Consider the following 17,909-nt stretch of genomic DNA (forward strand, 5'->3'; position numbering starts at 1 on the left):
TTCCAATCTGCTGGGAGAGAACATGCAAGGAGTCATTACTGAACTATGAGGCCACCGGAATCTTCCTTCTGCCATGCTGACAAGCACCTCGATCATCAGGGCTCCACCATGCCTTCCCTGTTGACATCTTGGCCTTCTCCAAATGGCTAGCCTGCATTGCTGGCTGGAGGTGGTTAAGGGGAAGGTCTGAAGTATGTATGGACGGAAGCTTTAAACATTGTTCTGGTGCTAGTGGCCCTTTAAACATGACACCAGTACATCTGACTGATGCTAACGATGTGGTCACCACCTTAGTCCACCTCCAACCACTGAATTGTCAGCCGCTCCACCAGCTGGCCATTAACTGGTCAGCCTGTGTAAGATTCCGGGGTCAGAGATTGGAATTGAAGTGCCAGGGCCAACTGGTCCTGATCCCGCATTCCCCTCCTCGTTGATTCACAGAAAATTCCAGCCGATATATGATACTGTGCTTGTTCTCCTCATCTGCCTTTTAGCAGTACAAACCAGTACAAAGTTAAAAATTAAACCCAGAACAATTTCTTGTCAGAATCCTGCAGTTCTTCATAGTCCCTATCATAACCTGCTGCATCCCAATTTAATGTCATGAACAAATTTTAATGTTGTTCCTCAATCTTCATCATTTATGGATGCATTATAAACAACATTAACTCCTGACCCCAACACAGATCCCTGTGGAATGCCACTCACTATATCTTTCCAATATAGAAAAGTTCCTTTTGCCCCCATACCATCTCCCAACCCATGTGGCCACATGTCTCTTAATTCCGTGTATCCTTATCTTCGTCAAAATCTCTTATGCTGCACTTTACCAAATGCTTTTCGAAAATCCTGTGTGTGACAGCCATTCCATTTCACTTATGGAGCTGAATTCAGAATAGCTGTGCTCTGTGGATTTTAGCCCAATGAAAGATGGATTGAAAATGCTTAAACTTCTTACACTCCTGGCCTTTAACATCCCTGAGCAGAAGGTGATCTTTATCCTCTTTGCATGACTGAATTGAAACCGAATGCTGGAAGTGAAAGGACAAACTGTCATAATATACAAGCTCTCTGGATTTAAAATAAGCAAACACAGAGCTGTTCTGTTAATATTTTAGATTCTACCTATATTTGACATATTATAAAATGTATAGTTAAATCTTGTTGGTCTTGATTTTCACTGGAATTATGTGGCATAATGGCAATAAAATGATCCCTGCTAAGAATTTTCCAGCAGACTGCTGCACTGACAAGCAGCTCTTCTAATGAGGGTGCCTGTCATATCCTTTACTTAAGACGAGTTGCTGTTCCTATAGAAAATCTGTGGGAAAAAAAATGTTTGCAACATACCAGATAATGAAGGATATTTCTGTTAATGCCAAGGGAAGGGAAGAGTAGAAAGATTTTAATCTTTGTCACTTCTCTCAGATTTGGTTATTAGAAAAAACTAAAAAGGCAGAAATATCCAAACAGCCCCCTCGACTCATGACAGCATTTTGTCATCTATTATATAAAACAGGCCCAAAGCAAAGCGTGACACTAATGGAGATATAAATATCATACTGGAGCTCTCTTATGCAGGTTTTTTTTTTGTTACATCTTCAGCTTCATTTCTTGCTCTGATGAATAGTGTTTGGTTGAATGAAACGATTATATTGAAATGTCAAAGTTTACTCATGCAACTTAATCCTATATACCTTAGTTATTCTGTACTAAAAAAAGCAGATCTGACATTGTGGAATACTTCAGGCTATCAACCAATAATTATGCTTTTTCAATATTCGAAATAATTTTGATTATCTAGCTATTGACATTACTCAAATTCCACCCAAGCTAGCTGTAACATAATCATTAAAAGTTCAGTGTTAATATTGTACATACTTCATTAATAGTTATGGTAAACGTTACTAGCTGTGTCATGAAAGAATTATTTCAGAAGTTATTAACGTGAACAATGCAATTTTTGTTTATCCGATGTGGTATCTGGAAACTAATCACAGGCAAGCTGGTCTAATTAAAATAATTCATCAATCTGAATGAACTATTTGGCAGGGTAGCAGGGATGAAATCCTTCCTGTTATTATGAGTACAAAATGGTATTTTGGAAAAATTATTGATAGGAGGAATTTCATGCCCAAGATTTTTTAATTTCTAGAACAGGGTACAATTTTGAAAAGATGTAGTCGAGCATTAAAGGCACCCATGTATCGTTATAGTGCACTATGTGGCATACTGGACATATCTTTAAATGTTTTTCTGCTTATGATATATATCCTACTTACGCATGCCTCAAGGAGTGAACAACAAGTCCTAGTATGATGAATGAAATATTGAGATACTACAATCCTAGTTCTTTTGCATAATACCTCTCTAACTTTGGGCTGTACCATTTAACATTCAAATTAGAAAAAAAAACTCACACATACCAGTAAGTGGAATGGAATATACTGCTTTTGATTTTGGCAAGCAATCACCTTAGCTTATTACTGTTGAGAGTAATTTTATTATGCAACCATTGCCATCCAGGTATGAAGTGTTGGATTTGGTCTTTGGTATCTATCAAACTGTGGGTGTAGCCAGTGGGCAGAATTTTCCATGCCCGCTAGCGGTGGGCGTGATAGATGGTGTGAGCGTAAAATATGGCACGATCGGTTTCATGACAGCGGGAAGGCAGGTCGCAATTGTCCGCTCAGCCTGTCGATGGCAGGCCACGTTTCCTGCCATCGGTCGACAGGAACCTCACTGTAATACATCAGCATATCATTAACAGGCCATCCCGCCAGGCTCTTGCACCCCCACTGGATCGTCCGCCCATGTCAGCAGGAAAGCACGCTGACGTGTTTCACAACAGCACAGAGGCGACGTGCACTTGGCGGTCTGCACTTTGGGTGAACTGGAGGTGAGTGAACAGCAACGTTCTGCAGAGCTCGCCAGGGTCGCTTGTTGCTTTGCAGGCTTCAATGGTGCAGGGCGGGTCGGAGTTAAGTGCTGCCCTGCCTCGGAGGTGACTTTTGAGGGTGAGGGAGTAAGTGTAGCCTTGCCATTGAGGTGACAGGTGGTGGGGTGGGGGTGGTAATTAAGGGCAGCTCTGCCGTTGAGGCGACTGGTGGCGGGGGTGGGGGGTTGCAAGGGCAGCCCTGCAGTTGAATATAGCACGCAAGCATTTGGGGTGGGGTTAGGGTGGATGAGGGAAGTGGCAATGCATTTAGGAAACCTGTAGAAAGTGACCATTCCTCTGCAACTGAGACAGTTCAGGCACAGCCACATTGAGATGATTGGGGTTGGGTCCCTAGCTTATCTGCCCACTCAAGCAACGCAGAGGCATCAAAGTGCCACCAAGTTCTCCAGAGCTCCCCCATCGCCTCCGGCCCAGACTGCAAATTCATGAGCATTTTAGTGGACTGCAGAGCAGTTGGACTGTACACGTTGTACAATCTCTTCGCTAAAGCTGGCCATTAGCAGTCACTGCTGGAGGTGCTCACAGCCCCTTGCAATCTCAGCATCCTGGTTTGAACCAGTCTCCCTCATGGTTCAAGCTAACAGGGCAGCCATGCAGCACAGTGATCTCTGGCCATCCAAGTGGTGGCCAGCACTCTCCAGGAAGCCTTAAGGGGCCATCACACTAAACCAGGACAGGTTCTTAATACACCCATGCTAACCACATGTCTCTCTCTTTCATCCTGGAGGAGAAGTACATCACAATCATGGAGCCTGGCGAAATAACTATATGCCTGATGGCCTACAGAATGCGAAGAAGACGGAGGAGAGAGCGACTGAGGCTCCTGGCTGCGCAGAGGCAGGAGCAGCAAGCTCTGGAAGAAGAAGTGGCTGGGCTCCCGCACACGCCGCCCAAGAGCCACAGCGAGCCGTCGCAGGCTGGCGCCAAGCGACACTTCTGGTCTATAGACACCGTCTTTCATTCCTGCAGATGACCGAGAACCAGTGTCGCCAAAGACTGCGCATGTCTCGGGAACTGGTCGATCACATCTGCCAGTTATTGCACATTTGGAGCCAAGGGGACATGGAGGGCCGTCCACTGCCAGTGGCTGTGAAAGTGACCGCAGTGCTCAATTTCTATGCCAGTGGTTCCTTTCAGGGCTCCACAGGTGACCTCTGTGGGATTTCACAACTTGTGATCCACAAATGTATCCATAAAGTCACGGATGCCATCTTTGAGAGGGCACACAACTTTGTGCATTTCGCCTGGGACCTGGACAGCCAGGATGCAAGAGCGATTGGATTTGCCCAGATCTTGGGTTTCCCACAGGTGCAGAGTGCGATTGACTGCACTCATGTGCTGCTCAGATGTCTGTCGCAACACATCAACTGCAAGGGCTTCCACTCACTGAACATGCAGCTGGTGTGCGACCATCAGAAACACATCCTGCAGGCGTGTGCACAGTTTCCAGGGAGTGTGCACAACGCCTACATCCTCAGTCAGTCACAGATCCCTGCAGTCTTCCAGGGTCCACAGAAGCTGCAGGGATGGCTCCTCGGGAACAAAGGCTACCCGCTAAGGGCTGTGGCTGATGAAACCCGTGCGGCGCCCTCAGACTACAGCAGAGCGACGGTATAATGAGGCTCATGCTGCAGCTCGCCTCTTGGTGGAGCAGACCATTGGGATGATGAAGATGAGGTTCTGGTGTCTGGACCAGTCTGATGGAGCCCTGCAATACAGTCCACAGAGGGTGTCATGCATCATAGTCGTCTGCTGTGCCCTTTACAACCTGGTACTCCAACAGGGAGAGGAGCTGGCTGAGGAGGAGATGGAGGAGCTGCACATCTCCTCCAATGAGGAGGACGCCAGCGGGGATGAGGGTGAGGGGTTCCTCGGAGGTGACAATGATAGGGATGCGGCCCTTGTGCTGGCTAGATGAGGCAGGTGCACTCGGGAGGCCCTCATAGCTGCTAGATTTGTGGAGGATGATGACGACATGCAGTGAGGTGACCCCATAGTTCCTCACATTACATTTGTGAATGTTTGACTCCAGCCTGGTTATGGCAGCAAGAATACCCTCTGTGAGAATGCTCCTGACATGGAGACGCAGTGGAGGCCCTAATAGTCGCTCGATTGCAGGAGGATGATGACAACATACATTGAGGACACGCCATAAATCTTCACACAGCGTCTGAGAATGTCTGACTCCTGTCTGGCTGAGGGCAGCTCTCTTGTGCTCCGTGATCAGGGCCGTATCATAGAGACGCTCATGAAACTTTAGAAGCATATGATGCTTTGTTTTCCTTCAGAACCTGAACCCTTCAGTAGCTGGTGCACAGCATCACTGGTCACAGATGCTGAAGAGATTGGGGGCCAGCCCCACCTTAAAGGTGCTGAGAGCACACAGAGAGAATGATGGAACTCTGTGACGCCTGCCCACAACATTCTGGCAGCAATGACAAGCACCACCGAGGTGCAGGCATCAGTAATGTTTCCAGGGAGTGTGAAGCCAGACAATCACTGTGGTCCGAAGGTTGCACAAAGCACAGGGAAGAGGCCCTGGACTGAGACACCTGCCTTTATCTTGTGCAGAACGGTTTCACATCTGAGTGACAAGAACACTGCTCATCAGAACGAGGAGTCATAGGCGGGGAAACATTCTTAGGAATTTATTGACAATAGTGAACAGTATGTACAAGTGATTAACACCCGTGCCCAGGCTGTGCAACTGATTCTCCTTAACTGTCCTAATCTCGCCGCTACATCTTGTTGCTCCCCCAGACATCCACAATGGAGGTGGAGACAGCCAGCTGACTGCAAACCCTGTCTGTGATGACTTCCGGCCGAGACTTGGAGGGCCCCGGCCTACTTTCGGGGTCCAGCTGTGTGACAGTGGCACCCTCCTCGGCCTGTGAAGCTAGAGCTGCTGAGGTTCCAGGAAGAGGGAATTCGGATGGGTCGGACACTCTCGGAGTCACCTGGATGGATGGGCCCAGATTGTGCACCTGCTGATCCTCCTCCCTATGGGTGCCCAGGAGCCCCAGGCTGACTCCTTGAGGAGCAGGGGCGGCTGGCGTGAGATTGAGCTGCCTGGCATCCCTCTCGCATACACACTGTTGGAGGCCAACCAAGGCACCAGCGATGGAGTTGAGCCCATGCGGGAGCGACATTCTGGACCAAGGTCTTCATGGCGGCCGTCATCCTATCAGTGCTGACCGTGGTGCGTTGACATGCTGGCGCTACTTCAGGGAAGGTGCCTTCAGATTCCTCTTCTGAGGTTTCTTTGGGGTTTGATTGGAGGCCCTGGGTCATGGACTCCTTCGGCTGTTTGGCAGATGTGCCTGCGAGAGCAAGGGGAGGTAATTAGTGCATGGCAGTGGCCTGTGAAACAGGACACATCACTCACAGCATGGTTGTCTGATGGATGTTGCACTGCTGGATCCTCACTAGGTAGAGTAGCGCCGACCTCACCCTCAGCACAGGACTGATCCTGGTCATCACCGGCCAGCTGGATGGCTCTATTTTCAAAGTCCGTGAGGACCTTGACTTCAGGCATTCCTCCACCGATCTGCAACCTCTCTCTTGTTGTGTGCCAGCTTGTCCTGCATGTATAGAGGTGGAGAAAGTGTAAGCAGGGCGCCTGCCAGGCCAGGTGATAAGTATGCCTGGCCTGTGTGGGCGGTGAGTGGTCCCATTGATGGGATGAGGACAATGACAGTGAGTGTGAGAGTGAACGGTGATATCTCTTGAACTAGCACTGAGTGAGGGTCCTGTGGATATGTGATGGGTTTGTGAGTGTGTGCATTGAGAGTGATGAAAAGAGTGACTTACTCTGGCGGAACGGAGGAGATCATTCATCCTCTTGTGGCACTGGTGGCTGTCCTCTTCCACCACTGCCCCCCAAGCCGGATTGGTTACATCGCTGCCCATTCTGTGGTCACAGTGGGGTACGGGGCATCCAGCAGTGGCCTGAGGGTCCCATTATTAAATCGGGGGGCTGCAGTCTTCTTGCCTTTGAGGGCCATGTCTCCCGGGCAGCAGTGGTGAGCTGGAAACAATGAGCTCTGTGCTTGTGGCTGGCCGTTAAACATGGTGCCCAGCGTGATGCAACGCCGAGGTGATGGCGAATGAAGAGACTGCTTGTCATGGAAACGGCATGTTTACCGGGAGTGCATAAACAATGAGGCGGGCTCAGGACGATACAACATGAAAGCCCGCCATCGCCATCGGCGGGCAGCACGCTGTTTTACCCACCCGCTGCCGCACTTGGTGCAAATTTGGGAAAATTCCGCCCAGTGTTTTCAGTAGCCGGATAATTTTGATGGTTAGGCCGCATTTAAGTATCGGTGGCATGTTGCTCACATGATTTGGGCGCTTGCAGTCAGCTCAGAATTTTGGGGGGGCAGGGCTGTGGTGGGATAGCCACTAAGCATAGGTCAGCAGCACCGTAAAGTGGAGGACTGAACAATTCAGTTGGGGTTTGAGAATGACAAGGACTGTGAACGTTGCTGAAGGAGCGTGGAGGTTAATTTAGGTCATTCTGAAAGTTTATAACTGCCAAATCAATAAATTAATAATATTCCCAGCCTTCCTTCCAGTTTAAGTTGTGTTGGATTTGACTATTTTCTATTCTTCTTATTGATGATGAAAATGGCATCAGGATCCTAAAGGCATCAGATAACCCTGGCTGGGTGGAACACTGAGGCCTCTGCCATTTCTGGCGGGAGTGGCTGGTTGCCTAAATTGAGGCCCCTCAAAAAAACACATCTGGTGGGTCTGGGGCCAGAAGTCAGCTATAAGTTTGTTTTTGCTATTTTTTTTTAATCTTCTCCTGCCCCATTCATGTTGGAAAATGGGTCAGCACAGAGACAAAGGTTTTCCCCCAGGAGTACAACTTCCTCCAGCTGTACATTGTTGAATGTGTTTGCGTGCTGTTTAATGTACTCACTCATCTATCATTTTAAACAGGTGTGTGCTTATAATCAGGCTCAGTGTGAGAGCACTTGGTCTTCATTTGTCATGTTTAAGTTCCCAATTTAACACAATATTGCTATGACTACAACTCCAGCATTTCTGAGAACATCTTCACTTTATGGTGTAATTTCAACAGATCCCTCTGGAGTTCACACACAAAAATACAAAACTTTGAACCAACCAACGGAGGTATGAATCTGTTCAGCTTACACAGCAACACTTACACGAGTAATGGATCTGTAATCTCAAAGCACTGCTGGCAGGGAGGCTTGTCCAGCAACAGACAAATATGAGGCCTATATCTTATTCTCCTTTTCTAAAGAATAGACAGTCTGTCACCAGGACCTGTCAAACTTGTGAACTTTTATCTTCTTAAATTCTAGGATAAACTCAGTTATGCTGTTTCCTCCATCTGTTGCAATGCACAGCATGATGTTGAAAATTCAATAGGAGAAAATAGATAATAGACTAAGGAACAATGATGGGCCAGAGTTTATAAATACCTTCCGCATATAATTTGCCTATTATAAGGAAATAGATTCTATTTTCTGAAAAACCTGAGGTAAAGAGACAGAAGGAAAATTGTGCATGCTGAAAAATTTCAAATGAAATCAAAGATAATGTATTATTTGTTTTATTGAGGTTTAAAGGTTCATTGTATGTATATTTATTTAATGTATCTGAAAGCCAGGCTACACTTAATTTATAAAAATCTCTTCATTGAGCTTCAAACAATTGTTTTAATTTACAATTTTCTACTGCAGATACTTGATATTGTATAAATAGAAGGACTAATAGGTGAAACTGCCTTACTGTAAAGGTCGGTGAGACCCAGGCTGGAATACCCAGTTATGCAGCACTGGCAATAAAAATGTCTTTTTAAAGAATAACAGTAGAAATGAGCCATGGTTATACTGTCCTCTTGCACTGTTGCTGATTTGTGGAAAAAGTAGCTTGGTGCACTGGTACATTAAGCTTTGCACAGCGACTCTGTTCATGATTTAGATGACAGTTTCCTATCATTCAAAACCTAAAGACACCATAGTGGCCTACCTTAGCACTTATTAAGCTTTAAAGCAGACAGCATGCTGGCTGGAATTATTTTACAGCTGATGTACACTCCTCGCAAAGTGACATTACCCTCTTGAGGTAGTCTCAAAATCAATGCCAAGGTACCTTCTTTTGTAAAATAGGCAGCATGACACTGTACATTTGGTTTCAATATTACAAAGCCCTTTTGGGAATTGGCTTCCAATGTATTTCAATTGATAGGAGTTTTTCATGATGCCTCATGGAAAGAAAGTATGTAAAATGCTTCGAAATTAAAAACTGATAGCTGGGAACACAGCTATATTCACTCAGTGCTGATCCAAAACGAAGAAACCTCTAGTTGATTTAGGCTGCATTTACACTGAAACAATTGTTGAAGCTTTTCATCTTGCACTCATTAGGACAAAAGCAAGGATACCAAATTTCAAACTATCACAACAATTTATACTGCAGGAGAAAAGGGTGCTGATTGGTTGGCAAGTTGACTCGGATTGGCCGAGGCATTGCTATGGAGAAGGCAAAGGGGAACTATAGGCTCCCCAAGCCCAACATTCACAAGAAGATACAAAGCTTGAACATATTCTTTGTTTGCAGAGAATGGCCTCCTGCGTATGAATGTACACTACTTTTAGCAAACGTAAATGAGCCACACTACAAGCTTGACTGATTATATTAAATTGGGTTGTTAGTATAGCTATTAGCACAGTCAGGATTCTACAACAAGTGCCGCCCCGTTGCAGAATCTGGTCTAACAGTAAATGTTTGTTTTAGATTTTGCAAGGGCAGGATGGTTGAGTGCAGTCTGTATTCTGCATATTGACCATACTCAGCCAGCCCAGGCTTGCAAAATCACTGATCAAATGTCAGCAGCAGTGGGACAAGGTCCTTAATTGGCCACCTAAGTGGCAGGAGGGCTGTCCTCCAATTTCCCCATTGATGGTAAAATGGTATGGTGGTAGGAAGATGACAGGCATTCCATCTCCCCAACCCCCACCCCCTTCCCACCCCTCACCCCCTCCCCCCCACCCCCATCCCCACCCCCCCACAGCTCACTCTCCCCCCTCCAGCCCACCTCCAGAGGGATGCACCTCTTTTGGGATGTTTTATTAAAGGTGATATATAGATATCCATTGTTGTTGTAAATGGTGCCATGGAGCACAGGAGTGAAAAAAGATGGCTGTAATCTATTGGGTTGTAAATTTCAAGACAGCATCCAAATGTAGGCAGCACAGTGGTAACTTTAGTTATTTTTTTTAGAAAATAATTAAATTTCCTGGACAAGTCAGCTTAAGCTGAATTTTACTGTGGGCTTCGGGATCCCAACATTGGGGTGAAAAGTCGGTCTTGGGCCTGTTCTTTCCAGCAGCGACTTGACAATTTTACTGCAGGTGGCTTCCCAATTGGCTGCTTGTGAGTCCATCATCCAATTAAGGATGCTGCCTGCCCAATTAGAGCCTTAAGCTAGTGGCCTCCCAGTTCAGTTATGGTTTATAACTATGTACATTTACCTCCATGATCCGGAATTAAATATAGCCCAGAAGAATGGATGGAAGTCTTTTTTCCCACTTGTACAAATTCAGTGTAAAATCATAGCATGGAGCTGCCAACTCTCACTGATCTAGCTAATTACCTCCACTGAGATTCTCCAAAGAGGTTTAGCAATAGAGTAGCAATAGTTTAAAGGTAGCAGCTAGCACTGATATAATTCTGGAATCCAATGCGTGCTTTGACATGACGGTATCAGTGGACATATCAGAACATCCCTATACATACAGATTACAACCACTGCACACTGGGTGTTCCCACTTCCTCTTGGACCCAGGCTATCACTCAACACAAGCTGACAAATATCCTATCAATTATGCCCTATCAATTATGACATTAATTATTTAAACTGCACATGAGTTGGGGAAAAAATTGCAAGTGATGAGTGAAATTCCTTTTTGTGGGATTCATCCCAGGGAATCCTTCCTTCACATAATATTGCTCTGTAACTAATGGTTCAGGCAAAAAATGACAAAACTGTATCAGCTGAGGCAAAGTTTGGGTTCTCCCAGGGCCACTCAGCTCCAGACCTCATTACAGTCATGGTCCAAACATGGACAAAAGAGCTGAATGCAAGAGGTGAAGTGAGAGTGTCTGCCCTTGAAATCAAGGCAGCATTTGACTGAGAATGGCATCAGGGAGCCGGAACAAATCTGCAGTCAATGCGAATCAGGAGAAAACTCTCCACTGGTTGGAGTCATGGCTAGTACAAAGAAAGATGGTTGTGGTTGTTGAAGACCAATCAACTCAGTCCCAGGACATCACTGCAGGTAGTGTCCTGGGCCCAACCATCTTCAGCTGTTTCATCAATGACCTTCTCGCCATCATAAAATCAGAAGTGGGGATGTTTGCTGATGATTGCCTAATGTTCAGCTCCATTTGCAACTCCTCAGACACTGAAGCAGTCTGTGCCCATATGCAGCAAGACCTGGACAACAATCAGGCTTGGGCTGACAAGTGGCAAGTAACATTTGCACCACACAAGTGCCAGGCATTGACCATCTCCAACAGGAGAGAAATTAACTATCTCCTCTTGACATTCAATGGCATTACCATCCCTGAAGCCCCCACTATCAACATCCTGGAGGTTACCATTGACTAGAAACTGAACTGGACCAGCCATATAAAAACTGTGGCTACAAGAGCCTGTGGAGAGTAACTCACCTCCTGACTCCCCAAAGCCTGTCCACCATCTACAAGGCATAAGCCAGGAGTGTGATGGAATACTCTCCACTTGCCAGGAAGAGTGCAGCCCCTAGAACACTCAAGAAGCTCAACACCATCAGGACAAAGCAGCCCACTTGATCGGCACCCCATCCACTACCTTCAACATTCACTCTCTCCACTACCAACACACAGTGGCAGCAGTGTGTACCATCTATAAGATGCACTACAGCATCTCACCAAGGCTCCTTCAACATCACCTTCCAAACCCACGACCTCTACCACCTAGGAAGACAAGAGAAGCAGATACATGGGAACATCACCACCTGCAAGTTCCCTTCCAAGCCACACAGCATCCTGACTTGGAACTGTATCACCATTTCTTCACTGTTGTTGGGTTAAAATTCTGGAACTCCCTTTCTAACAGCACTGTCAGTGTACCTACACCACATGGACTGCACTATCTTCTCAAGGGCAATTAGCGATGGGCAGTAAATGCTGGCCTAACCAGTGACACCCACATCCTGTGAACAAATAAAAAAAAAGTTAACCTTTTCCACCCTCAGGTTGGGAATTTAACACTCTACTTTTAAAGTTGGTTAGTATTCTTCAAAATGCCATCACTTCTCTCCATTTTATTAGGCTGTAAAGTGCATGTTTTTGCCCTGAAGTAGCAGAGCCTTCAGAACCATTCTCTGACAGATCTTGGCATGCTGATGCTATTATAAATGTCCCTTTTCACTGCATTTGATGCTGCTGATCAACCTCTGCCTTATGTTCCAGTCTATGACAAACTTCACAGGAGGGCAATTCATCACAATTATTGTGAATGGCAGTGCATGGAACAAATATACGGATGTTATATCACACGGGAAAAGAGTACAACCATGTGTGTTTCCAGTTGATGGCAGATCTACTGAATTGGGCATATCCAAAGATTAACTGAGCTGAAGACAATTACACTGCTGCTTGATGTTCATAATTACGTGTGCAACATCTTATTTGAAACACTTTCCTGGAGATTTCTGCATAATGGAGGAAGTTAATTTGAATTATCATCAACTATATGAATGAAAGTTTTTGCACATCCAAATGTATTTTGCGTATAGAGTTCAGTGGCATTATGTATATTTAAAAGCATCTTTGGAGTCACACACAGAACTATACTAATTGACCACTCTAACTGTACTCATCCAAACACAATTAAATAATAACTATTAGGCTGATGCTGTCTGTCAATTCCTTAATAATGATTTCTGACTTACTGTTGTAGTATATGCAGCTTCAGGGTCATCTTCAAGCACTCTAGAAAGACCAAAATCTGATACTTTACAGACGAGGTTACTATTGACAAGGATATTGCGAGCAGCCAAGTCGCGGTGTACATAGCCCATGTCAGACAGGTATTTCATACCAGATGCTATCCCTCGAAGCATGCCCACTAGTTGGATGACTGTGAAATGTCCATCATGTTTCTGCATAATACAAAATTTTAGAAGAGCCATCAAATACAAATAATTTGTTTTACTATAGGACAGGTAATCTCTCTTTATGAATTAATATGTGAAACAATTTCTTCTATTTCTACTGTTGTACAACAATTTTTTTAAAATACTGTAACAATGTATAAGGGCTTGCCTTCAAGTATAATGCCTGATCGCATGATTCTTATCCATAATCCAGTGTTTAAATTCCACCATTAAATCAGCTTAACTCATTTTTGTAGTTTACGCCATATATTTAGCATATTTATTGGCATGAATAATTAAACCATTTTTGCTTATTTGCTTAATGTATTTCTTTTTGATTCTATTTTATTTCCTATTTCCACACATCTAGGGTGAAATTTTTGTTTGGGCTTCGGAAAACTCAATCTGAACACATCCACAGCTTGCAAAATGCACACCCGACCCGTTTGTCACTTTATGAGGTATTTCCTCACACCATGGATGGGTTCGCAGTATACTTTGTGAGCCGCAATGGAGTGCGTGAGAAGTGTAGGTGCAGAGGTGGGGTGGTTGGAAAGGCCGCCTCAGTTCTCCAATATATCTGGTCAGCTCCCAACATCATTTAAAGGCTGCCTAAACTTCACCCCTTACCATCTCATCCCTCACCCACCTCCAAGCCACCCCATGCCAACTCTATGGCCCTATGGCACCCCACGCCCCTCACGTTCCCCTGTGCTACCCCATGCCATCTCTTTGACCCCCTCATGTATCTTCCATAGCCGCTCACCCAGTATGCACAATGAATAGTTCTCAGGAGCCATGCATTATCAATGGGAATTATTTTAAAATCATCGGAAAACCATTAAACCTCTAACAATCTAAGAAAACCCAGAATTCATACTCACTATCATTACTACTGGACCGAAAAACTTCAAGGAGAAAAACGGGTTGTAATCTTTTAAGTGCCAATTAGGTTGCAAACAAACAAGAAACCACATGAAAGGCATAATCTGTTATTATAGGCTCATAAACATTTCAATAGTCAATAAGACCACCTGCTGAGCTGAGGCTTTTGAAACCCAGTCAAGCATTCATATTGAAGCAGCTGCCATAACAAAAATTTGCAGCTCCACTGACAGATAGATATCCATTTCAAAGCAGAATGCCTGTCAATCAATGGGGGAGAGCAGATGCAGTCAATTTTTCCACCTTCAGAAACAGTTATTTTTAAACAGCCAGATTTACCATTTCAATTAAATCAGAGCACAAAAACATGACAGTAGAGGGCATTTTTTTTTCTTTCCTTTAATACATTATGGTATTTTGTCCCTTGGAAAAGTACTATAATGCATGTGAACAACTACACAATGCCGGCCAATGTAAGTGTCAACTCACTTCATCCGACGCCTTAACAAGAAACTTTTTCTCTTCCTTTCCTTAAGGGATGCAAACTCCAATAACCTATTGATACCAATGCCCATCCAGGACACTCCACCCCTTCCCATCTCTCTGATCCCATCACTTCTTCTAACCCCAGCCCTTGTGGTGTACTCATCATACCTTTGACCTCCCCCTCTCTATGCTAAATGTTCTGTACTCAGCAAAGGACTCAGTTTCATACCCTTATGCCCTCAACTCAATGAATTTCGGGCTTGGCACGTCGCTGAACTCTTCTTCCGCTGCCTTCGTTTCTGTGCTCACTTCTTTGGGCAGGAGTCCCCCTCCCGTTCAATGGATTCTTCCACCTGCCTTCCATATTCTCCCTCCACCTGGGCCCCTCCCTCTGGCCTCTTACCTGATCTTGATCTTTTCACCGAGAACTGTTGGTGTAACATTGGCCATCTCAATTTCTCTGCTCCTCTCACCCACTCTAACCTGTCTCCTTCTGAACTTGCTGCACTTTGTTCTCTTAGGTCCAACCCTGGCTCTGTTATCAAACTTGCCAACGAGGGTGGTGTTGTTGTTGTCTGGCATACTGACCTCTACCTTGCAGAGGCTGAGCGCCAACTCTCAGACACTTCTTCCTACCTCCCCCTGGACACCACCACTGAACATCAAGCTATTGTTTCCAGGACTGTCACTGACCTCATCTCCTCTGGGGATCTTACCTCCACAGCTTCCAATCTCATAGTCTCCCAACCTCGGACAGCCCACTTCTATCTCCTCCCCAAAATCCACAAACAGGACTGTCCCGGTAGACCGATCATGTCAGCCTGTTCCTGGCCCACAGAACTCATTTCTTGCTGTCTTGACTCCATTCTCTATTCCCTTGTCCAGTCTCCTCCCACCTACAAACTGCCTCCTAAATGTCAACTTACCCTTACAGGACAGGTCCCCAGGTTGAATCACTGCATTAAAAACACATCTACATTACAATGGAGCACCTAATAGTGACATCTGAAGGTGTGAAAACATTTTACACACTTTTCAGAATGTACCTGACTCCTCAGCAGCCTTCCATTTGCATCATGAACTCTCAAATCGGATGTGCCTTTCATGGGCTTCCAAAACCCTGCGCCACCAGATGAAAACGGTATGCAGCAGGATATCCAATTTTCACCCTCCGTGTAAAATGGAGCCCAACCTTAGTGGCAGCAGGTGTGCTTTTTGCACACTAAGCATTCCCGACCCACTCAAAGGCCAGAGGAAAATGGCATGGGGTCAGGAATACAGGGAAAATCAGATTTCCTCCAAATAAAAGTGCGGCCATTCGTGCACCAAAGCATGCTTCTGCACCCAGAAGAAAATTCGCACCCGCCCTCCCCCCTCCGCCCCAGCGTTTCATTTTGCCTTGATGTTGTTTTGAAATGTATTTTGAATTATCTCTACACTATTCAATTAGCCTGGTTAACTTAATACAGTATTTTCAAAAAGCTGCCAAATTGGAATTGATAATAAGGGAACTGCACTTTATCATAGCTCCAAATGCTTGATGCTATTCAAATATGTCAATAATAGCCTTATTATTAAAAATATTTTAATATTAAACATCAAAGATTAATAGATTTTTCTTTGATGAAGTATCATGGGATATGCAGAAAATATGGGTAAATGGACGTCAGGTAGAGGTCAGCCTTGATGTAGTTCAATGGCAGAAGAAGTTGTAGCAGATGAATAGTCTACTCCTGTTCCTATGGATGCAGCTCGCCCTCTCCTTGCAAACACTATTTCCCACCCTTCTCTTCAAATCTTTTCTAACCTTCCATCCTCCCCATGCTAAGTCTGTTGCTTCATACATTTCCTCTGCTCCACTCTCCCAATCCTCTCTGTGCATCATTTTTACCCTCCTCACGACCTTTCCTTTACTTTCCCGCACCCTAGAAATCCGCTTGTCATAATTTCTAGACACACTGGGGGCTAAATTTGCTCAGGTAACATTGCTTCCTACACATACCTACATTGATTCCCCAAGGGCAGGCAATATCGTGGGCTGCTACTTGCCTGATGTGCATGGGTTTCCTCATTGAAGAAACCTGTGTGGGCTCTGCAGGTAGGGCCCTAGGGAAATCAATGTAGCCTGATTAGCTACATGAATGACTTTCTAACTTCATTATTACCTCAGTGGAAATTTCCACTAATATTCAGATGCTTAGAAAGTTACAATAAATGTGCTTCATGTCAGATTTTATGATGATATTTTTATGTCCCATTGCTGGCATGGGGCCTTGTCACTGGCAGTGGAGATATGAAATTCAGATGTGCAATGCTCATGATTTATAATGAACGATTGGAAAATTATGTGTGGCGTACGCCTGAATCTCTGATTTGTGCTGCTGATGGGTGAGACGTCCTATCGGCAGTTCAGACGTTTGCTCTGTGAATCTGCAGCAGAGCAAATAACTGGTGCAATTTCTGTGCTGATAATCTTAGGTCTTATTAAAAGGAAAATTATATAACCCATATAACCCATAACATGGGATAAAATCAGAAACAGACTCCTCTGTTTACAATGGGAACAGGTTGTCCTGTGAGATGCTAGTGTTAATGTTATAAAACAGGGCTGCTGCTGGCGAGGCTCCCTGTTGGCATCATGGATCTGTGCTAACTGTACAAGTCTGTTAAAGCACATTATGTATGTGTCTGTGAAAGTATTAAATTAATGCATTCATTTGAATACCAGTTCCCTAAACCCCATTCACTTGAAGCCACAAGCCTTAATAATTGTATTTGAAAATCAAATCTTCTTTTGTTATGACTTGCAATTAAAAAAAGAAGATAGTGGAACATCTTCGGGAAAAGCACTATTGTGCATTTGACACAAAGAGGAACAAGATTTAAAAATGTATTTACAACAAATAACTCCAGCTCTGATCATTGTTCATAAATCACTATTACATTGTAATTTGGTCTGTTGGCTCACCCTCAGAAATGAGTCCAGGGATCCATTTTCCATATATTCAACCACTATCATCACTGGCCTACCTGTGGATGCAGCAAAAGAAACAAGCAGAACATTATGTAAAGCACATGGCTCCAGAGAGACGAGAGTAGGAGTAAGGGCTTAAGTACCAAAGAGCAGACCAAACTGCAAACAGATTTACTTATAAAATATCTGCTTTGATTATCAGAGAATGAGATACATTGCCAGATGTTTTAATATTAATAATAAATTAGCTTAATTTGGAGTAAGAGGTCACAGGCACCACTGCAAACACACTGCCCAGTACTGACACCATTCACGCAGAACCCCACTATATCTCTCTTGGGCCAGGATTTTGGCCCCGATATGGGAGTGGGTACTGAGGTGGGCGGGTGTGTTATTTTCTGCTGCCAACCAGCAAGCTGGTTAG

The 17,909-nt window shown here is 44.7% G+C and overlaps 1 protein-coding gene across 1 annotated transcript in view; it reads right to left on the reverse strand.

Annotated features, from left to right (window-relative positions):
• Positions 1-17,909, reverse strand: part of epha6 (eph receptor A6) — an 832,733-nt gene that overhangs the window by 35,605 nt on the left and 779,219 nt on the right. Inside the window, exons 12-13 of the mRNA XM_078559784.1 lie at positions 17,480-17,541; positions 12,937-13,146 (exon numbers count right to left, since the gene is read on the reverse strand). Coding sequence (XP_078415910.1) covers positions 12,937-13,146; positions 17,480-17,541 — 272 coding nt within the window. The remainder of the gene's footprint in view (positions 1-12,936; positions 13,147-17,479; positions 17,542-17,909) is intronic.

The sequence above is a fragment of the Cetorhinus maximus genome, chromosome 16 (assembly GCF_964194155.1).
Source record: "Cetorhinus maximus chromosome 16, sCetMax3.hap1.1, whole genome shotgun sequence".
NCBI lineage: Eukaryota > Metazoa > Chordata > Chondrichthyes > Lamniformes > Cetorhinidae > Cetorhinus > Cetorhinus maximus.